General features: G+C 39.2%; 1 protein-coding gene across 1 annotated transcript; it reads left to right on the top strand.

Annotated features, from left to right (window-relative positions):
• Window positions 1-7,465: 7,465 nt before the first annotated feature.
• Window positions 7,466-8,156, top strand: LOC140959313 (uncharacterized). Its single transcript, XM_073417176.1, has 2 exons — window positions 7,466-7,727; window positions 7,888-8,156. Exons 1-2 carry the CDS (start codon window positions 7,466-7,468, stop codon window positions 8,154-8,156), a joined length of 531 nt encoding a protein of 176 aa, XP_073273277.1.
• The last annotated feature ends 370 nt before the right edge of the window (window positions 8,157-8,526 follow it).

Below are 8,526 nucleotides of genomic sequence, written 5' to 3'. Positions count from 1 at the left end.
GGTAACACATATTTAGTAAATCTGCAGTTCTGATCAGAGAGCATTAAATGAGAACAAGTACTATATTTGGAAAGGAGTCAATAAGCATTTTGTGAGGCCTGGGGCCGAAGAGGGACGGGGGTGATCGCCGGTGCCATGAGGTTGCACGGACAATAAGCGGCTCCTGGCAGGCTTCTAAGCGGAGGGAACATGAATGAACCGATCTTACACCGGAAGGAGAGGGATTCCGAGACTGTTCAATGTAATGGACTGTACAGTTGAAGATGGCTTAAAAGATTTGATATGTACTACTCATACCATGAAGGTGCATCTTCTTTTCGGTAGCTCATCACATAAGAACTCCAAAGTTAGGCGTGCTTGACTTGGAGAAATTCTGTGATGGGTGACCTCCTGGGAAGTTTCCTAGGGTGCGTGTGAGTGAGGACATAAGCACGCTGGAAAGACTCGTCTTAGTACAGTGAGGACAGTCGTCGAATCTGGGCGTTACAATTATTCTTGGATGAAATTGATGAAAGACAATTGATTGGACCTGAAATGATACAGGAAATGAATGATAAGGTTCAGTTGATTCGACAGCGGATGAAAGCTGCTCAGGATCGTCAAACGAGTTATGCGAATAAACGAAGACGACCCTTAGAGTTCCAGAAAGGTGATAAAGTGTTTTTGAAAATATCTCCCTTTAGAGGCAATGTTCGATTATGCATGCGAGGGAAGTTATCACCTCGATATGTTGGTCCATACGAAATCCTTGATCGAGTTGGCGATCTTTCTTATCGGTTAGCATTGCCACTAGCTTTATCTGCCATTCATGATGTATTTCATGTGTCTATGTTGAGAAAGTATGAGCCAGAACCATAACATGTACTTGCACCTGATGAGGTTGAACTTAATCCTTCTCTTTCTTATGTTGAACAACCTGTTCGTATTATGGATCGAAAGGAAGATATTGCGTAACAAATCGATTCCTTTAGTTCGAGTGCAATGGAAAGGACATGGTGGGGAGGAGTCAACGTGGGATTTGGAAAGCAAGATGCGAGAATCATATCCGTACTTGTTTGATTCTATTTCACCTGCTCCATTGTATTCAATGTATAATGATCCATTTACTGATTTTAATTTTGATATGTAATATAACTGGTGACATATTATATGTTTGCCAATGTTATGTATATAGAGATGTTTGAGATTTCGAGGACGAAATCTTTTAAGTTGGGGAGAAATGTGAAACCCCGAGAATAAAATAGTATTGATGGTATTTTTATAAATAAGTTGAAAAATATTCAATTTATTTTGATGGCATTTTCGTAAATAAGTTAAAAAATGAATTAATTTTAAGGACAAAATGGTACTTAATGACATATCTTGATCATACGAAGTCCAAATGATTTGAGATTTGGACATAACGTAGAAAACTCAAAGATATAGAAATTTCATTTTTTGAGTTTTGGAAAATTTGATCGTTTGGTTGGTCCAAAGGGATATAACATCATATTATATATTATATTATATTATTATTAATATAATATAATATAATATAAAAAAAAAGAAAAATTGATTTCAATCCACGGCAGCAAAACAGAGGGGTGACGGGAGAGTGAGAGGGAAAAAAAAGATTTCGATTTTTTTCTTTTCCATCGTACGACTTATCGGTTTGTCCAATCGACGAACCGACTTCAGTTCTGGGATCGTTGACACGAGATCTTCGATTTGAGGTATAAATTTTATATTTTTGGTGATGTTTGAAATTCGTCGATTTTTGGAATAAATCCGATAACTTGTTAAATCATACAGAAAGTGAAGATTGTTGAATAGTGTATGATTTTAACGAAGTAGAGAAGATTATAGTGACATTATTTTGAATTATTCCCAATTTATTATCATTAGGGAATTTTAATTGTTGGATTGAGATTTAAGAATTATTTGTCATTTATTATTAATTCTGATAAATATATGTGGTAAAATAACCGACAAGAAACTAAGTTTTGAAGTCGGAATTGAATTATGCTATGATTTGACTTTGATATGAATTTTTGAAGTTTCAAAAGATATTTGAAACTTATATGATTGATTTTGAATTATGGTATTGATTGAAATGAATAAGTTATTGATGTAGATAGATTATTATACTGATATCTTCAAGCTATATCGACTGGAACGAAGAATTGAGGTATGTTGCAAACGGGTAACATACGACAGGTATCTGTATCATATCATATATGTTTGATTGATTGGATTGAGATTACATGTCTATATGCCTTATGTGTTGAGTTGATGTGTCATACATGACATCCACGTTGAGCTATGATCCTTGGATACCCTGATATAATTGGATTTGGTTATGGGGTTTGTGAACACGATGCTATGTTTTATATTATGTGGCCCTTAAAACATAGACATTAGTGGCCCCAATGATTGATTGAGATTTGAGATTTGATAGCTCTTTGCCAACGTTATCATATGAGTATCCCTGATTGAGGCCGGCGTGCCAGCTCGAGCATTGATTTGATAGCGATTCGTTTGATTCTGACATGTGCTCAGTGGATGGGCATTTGACCTGATACCTCCACGACATACATGCATTGCATATCATATATCATCGTTTAGATATCTGTTGTATATATTGTGGTTGCTTCAGACTGAGCTTTGCTCATCTCAGAGGGGGCTGTTGTTGTCTTTGTATGTTGACAATGACAGGTACTTCAGGTTATCAGGAGACCGGAGATGGTACTTCTGGTGGGAGTCATGGTTGATTTGAGGTTTCGTGGTCTTTTCCAGTATATATGTATATGCATCTATATATACCGGGGTATGTCACGAGGATATGAGTTTGTTTGTATGTATTTGATCTGGATTATGTGTGGGCTTGTTTTATATTGTGACATGTTAAGATGAGACTATATTATATACTATTTTTAGTAATATAATGATAGTTGACATGTTTTGGGCTCATTGTAAAGAAAATTTAAACTCGTTTTCCGCTGTAATTAATTAACCATAATCAGATTGCATTGTAATAACGATCAGGAGCTAAGGACCCCACACCAGCACTAGACTAAACCATCCTAGGACCAAGACCAGCTCGTGGACCTCCCCTGGGACCGACCCAACCACGCCCTAAGCCCCCAAACTCGCCAACGTGTACCACAGTTAAAACCACTCCACCTTCAAACCACCCGAGACAACCCGTGCACCAACCTCGTTGAACCACTTAAGGGCCAAGACCAGCAACTACCAGCCTTCACCCAGCCCCGTCACAGACCCAAAAGGGTCGGCTGCTTGGCTGGGGTTGAGCCACATGTGAATGTACACACCACACCTCCGATCTACCCCAATACAAGTCCTATACGAACGCATCTCCCCTAGCTGCCCTTCCACTCGACCGAGCCCTTACTCCAGATCTTAAATCTTCTAACTCATGGCATGATCTGTCCTCTAACAACCAAAACAGGCAGCCCCTTGCAAGCATACATGAAAATGGTGAGAGATGCAAAGATTTGCGCCAAAAACATACTAACCGAACCATGATTTGAAAATCTTTCAGGGACCGAATGTTAAACACTTGAAGCAAACAAAACTGCATGTATATGACGTAAGTGATGAAAAAACGGAGGTAAATTGCGTGCCTTGATGTTGTAAACGCGAGAAGATCAAAGAACGAGTGCCGGAAGAATTTCTTTTGCAAGAAAATGAAGTGGCCGAGACTTTGCAACTGAGGAGATGTTGAAAACCGAGAGGATGAGATTGGAGGGGAAGGTGTCGGCTGATGAGAAGATTAGGTTTAGGTTAAGAGGGTGTTTAAGGGTTAATTAACACTGTAATAATAAAATTGTAGAGTCCAAATTCAGTACACGTATAACTTATTCATTTATTTAATTGTTAAATTATTTATTTAAGTTTAAATTGAGTTTTTAGGCATGCGTGATTTATTTAGATGCATTATTTTAAATTATTCATGTTTATGTGATGCACGTTAAAATGTTTTTCAAGTTTCATGTCCATGCGATTATTCGATACGGGATCGAGGGAAAAGACCGGTGACGATTTTGGCAATTTAAAATGTGGTATTTTATTTTAAGTTGAGGTTGAGTCATTTTAACTAATTTATTAAGTTTCAGCATTTTAAAGCCTAATTTAATTATTAGGTGAATTTCAGAATTTTAAAACTTTTAAAGTTGACCTTGTGCATTTATTTTGTTAAAAAGAAGAATTTTATAAAATTAGTGTGGGTTAACCTTTTATTATCATTTTAATTAGTTAATTTAGCAAGATTTCTCCTAATTAAAAAAAACCCACACACACGTTACACACACTCACACACACTTACATGTTTTTACACACACCAAAAGACACAATACACCATACGCATCTTATTTCAGATTTTTAAAGAGAGAAAACTAGGGTTCTTGGGGTCTAAAGCAGCCGCCCCCTTCCCTCTCCATCTTCCAGAAAATTTTCGTGTATTTTCTTCACAGATTTTAGCGCCACGTTCGTCCCGGATCAATCCTCGCGCCATCTCCGCTTCGGTATCGTCGTTACGGTATTTTCAAATTTCAAAAGGCACATATATTCTGTTTTTCCTGCGTCGATCATGTCATAGTATGTGTTGCGATGTATTTTGTATGAAAACCATGTGAATATTGGGTAGAAGTTTGAGCAAATATGGTTGGATAAATTTTGAAACCAATTTTGGATTTAAAATCACATTTTTTCTGTCTTTTTAAATATTTTGACTTTTCGGTCGTGATTATGAGAAAACGTTCAACACACAAATTGTAGAACTTTTTCATACCTTTGATTTGACAGTAAATTCAAAATAGTTGGATAAAAATTGAGGGAGTTATGGTGTTTTTTGTGGGACTGCTCAAACTACGTTTTTCAGAAAATTATGTATTGTTGCGTTCTTGAAGTTTTATTGTTGCAGGCTTCATTGGGCATCGATGGGTGATCATTGCTGCATTTAAGTATATCGAAAATGATGTTGGGATGATTGTTGGTATTTTGTTTCTTGTCGTTAAGCACTTGGTTGTATTAGAAGTCGTAGAAATTGTTTTGGTGTCAAAGGTCGTGTTCACGGATTGGGTTGCGTTGTTTGTGATGCGTAGTTGTTTTAGAGCGTTTATTTGAGTTTGAATCAGTGCCTTAGCATCCTAAGAATGGGTCTTGAGGTAGGATTAGGTCACAAGTGTAGGGAATTTCGTTTTTTCGCGATTCCAGACCCTACACGGACCCGTAGCCGCACCCTGGCACGCGGTCCGTGCCTTTTTTACTTCAAAATGCGAATTTCCAGCATGTATCCAGACCCATACACGGGGTCCGTGTACGCCTTTAAAAAAAATTTAAAAAAAAAATTTTTTTTTAAATTTACTTTGGGGTTCTATATCATGGTTTAGAACGATAGTTAAAATTTATTTATGTAAAAATATAGGATTTGTTTTGGGATTATTAATATAAAATATAAGATATGTTTTGGGAGTTCTATGTCATGGTTTAGTACGATGATTAAACGAGGTCAAGTCTCGAGCGATTTAGAATGTCATGAGCTATTCAATTACTTCGGTGGTGAGTACGAGTACCTACGTCTAAGCAATGAAAGATAAGGGTTTGAACTCATGTTAGCATGTGCAGCTGTAGCCCCAATCGAGATCCAACGAATCCCTCAACCCCAAGTAAGTATTTTCGACGTGCAAAAGAAAATATTTTAAGTTTTGAGGTATGCTAAATGTCTTGTGACTAAATTATGAACGGGTTTGGAAGCCGGAGAACGTGTCCGAGGACCTCTCCAACTATGAATGGGTTTGGAAGTCGGTGAACGTGGCCGAGTACCTCTCCACCCCGTCAAAGCATGAACGGGTTTAGATCAGGATTGGAAAGCGTTAAATCATGAACGGGAACAAATCCGCCCGTTAAAGCATGAATGGGGATCTCATGTTTGTGGCAGTGGATTCGTCCCTGTCAGCCCAGTACTGTGGTTTAGACTTATCATGCGATTATGTTATGGGTCACTTGCTTTGAAACATGCCTCTATGCAAAAAAAAAAAAAAAGAAGATTATGTTATGTATGCTCATGTATGTATGAAGCAATCATGTTTATGAAAGGTTCTACGTTGATGGCACGTCTATGTATACATGTACGTTCAAGTTTTGATGTATGTTCAGTTTCAGTATGTACGCCATATTTTAAAGTTGCATGTGGTTTTATTATGTATTACTCATTACTTATAGTTTATACGTGTTGAGTCTTTAGATTCACTAGACTTGATCGATGCAGGTGAGGATGACTTCGAGGAGACTAGGGGTGGTGATCATGGAGCAGGCTTTGACTGAGCGGGAGGCAAAACTCGAGGACCGCCATGTTTTGAAGTTTTAATGATATTTGAAATGTTGAAAATACTCTGGATTTTTATGTTAAGATTTTGAGGTTCAAGCAAATTCTTTTTGCAGACATTGTGTTGAGACGTACAGTTTATTTTACCAAACTTTGAAGGTTCATTAATTAATCAAAAAAGTTTTTAATTCTTCCGCAAATTTCAAGTCTTAAAAAGTACGGTACGTTACAACTGGTATCAGAGTGGTGTTCTTGTAAAGGGTTATGCCTACTGCCAGTTGCAAGAAGCTCACGAAGTCACACCTCAAGTCTGTAAGTTTTAAAGTTTTAATTATGTTATGTCGTAAGCATTGAATCATGATTTCAGCATGTGCATATTTTAAAAGTTCAAATTTCGTGCATCTATTGCTATTATCATTATGTTCATGCATGTGGGTTTACATGTTGGGTAAATTATTGGAACAGTATGCCTCATAGACGCGTGATTAATCGGGTAGTAAGAGAGGAGGTACTAGGGATAGGTCCAGACCAGAAGTAGTCTATGAGAGGTTCAGAAGGATGAACCAAAAGGAGTTTTCGGGGACCACTGACCCGATGTTAGCGGAGGGGTGGATAAAGTCCATCGAGGTAATTTTTGAATTTATGGAGCTTACAGATGCTGATAGAATCAGTTGTGCCACGTTCCTTCTGACCGGAGGCGCCAGGCTATGGTGGGAGACTGCGTCAGTGTCAGTGAATTTGCGAATACTGACTTGGGATGGTTTTAAAGAGGTGTTCTACTCCAAGTACTTCACTGAGGAATTACGATCTAGGTTTACTAGGGAGTTCATGGCGTTGAGACAGGGAGACAGCAGCGTAGCCGAGTTTGTACAAAAGTTTGAAAGGGGGTGTTACTTTGTGCCCCTAATAGCTAATGATGCCCGAGAAAAGTTGAGGCATTTCATGGATGGATTGCGGCCGATCTTACGCCGTGACATCTGAGTTGCTGGTCCTACTACTTACGTGGTTGCCGTGTCAAGAGCTTTGGCGGCAGAGCAAAATCAGAGAGATATTGAGAATGAAAAGCAGGGCAAGAGGCCCTATCAAGCTCCACAGCAGCAGCGACCTCAGTTTAAGAGGCCGTTCCAAGGGCAACAAGGGATGAAGCCCTATCAGGGACCACCAAAAGGCAAGGGTCCTATCCCACAGCAGAAGGCTCCGCAGAGGCCCGGTAATTTCCCAGTGTGTCAGAAATGCAATCGCCAACACCCGGGACAGTGTCTATGGGGATCAGGGAAATGCTTTAAATGTGGAGCCAGTGACCACATGCTTAAGGACTGCCCACAGGGGGTGCAGCCAACCCAGGGCAGGGTGTTCGCAATGCATGCACAGAAAGCTAACCCAGACACGACGCTGTTGACTGGTAAATTATTTAATTCAGTACAGTATTAAATTGTTGCCTTGCATGATTGTTTTTTATTTGGAATTTATAGAGTGCTAGTTGGCATTTTGGTGTCGTTTGTTGCATAAGGCTAATAATAGATCTTTGGGGATATAAGTTGTGTTGTGCTAACATCTCTCAGAGAATATTTTCATTAAGATATTAGCTACTAAGGCCTTGATAGATTCTGGGGCCACTCATTCATTCATCTCAGAGTCGTTTGCTAGTCATTTGGACATCAAGTCCATCGATCTTGACGTGAACTACTTGGTGACAGTCCCATCAGAGGAAGAACTGTTAGGTACCAGTGTGGTCAGAGATATCGATCTAGAACTACAGGGCCACCTAGTATACGCTGACCTGATAGTATTGCCGATGCCAGAGTTCGACATTATTTTGGGAATGGACTAGCTGACGAGGAATAGAGTTTTGGTCGATTTCCAGAAAATGTCAGTGTTAGTAAGACCTATGGGTATGGAGCAGTTTCTCTTTGAGCTAGCTAGATGGAGGAGTTTTTCTCGCATGATCTCTTGCGTGCAGGCGCAGAGACTTATTTCTAAGGGGTGTCAGGCCTTCTTGGCCAGCGTTATTTCTGCACCTGATGCGCCCACTCCATCTATATCAGATGTGCCAATAGTCAGAGACTTCCCAGACGTCTTTCCTAACGACATCGCAGGCCTTCTACCAGATAGAGAGGTGGAGTTTTCCATTGATCTTCTGCCAGGCACAATGCCAATTTCTAAGGCACCGTACCGCTTAGCTCCAGCTGAGATGCTAGAAC

The sequence above is a fragment of the Primulina huaijiensis genome, chromosome 15 (assembly GCF_012295235.1).
Source record: "Primulina huaijiensis isolate GDHJ02 chromosome 15, ASM1229523v2, whole genome shotgun sequence".
In the NCBI taxonomy this organism is placed as follows: domain Eukaryota; kingdom Viridiplantae; phylum Streptophyta; class Magnoliopsida; order Lamiales; family Gesneriaceae; genus Primulina; species Primulina huaijiensis.
The sequence above is the reverse complement of the archived record's forward strand: the minus strand, read 5'-3'. Positions and strand labels throughout refer to the sequence as shown.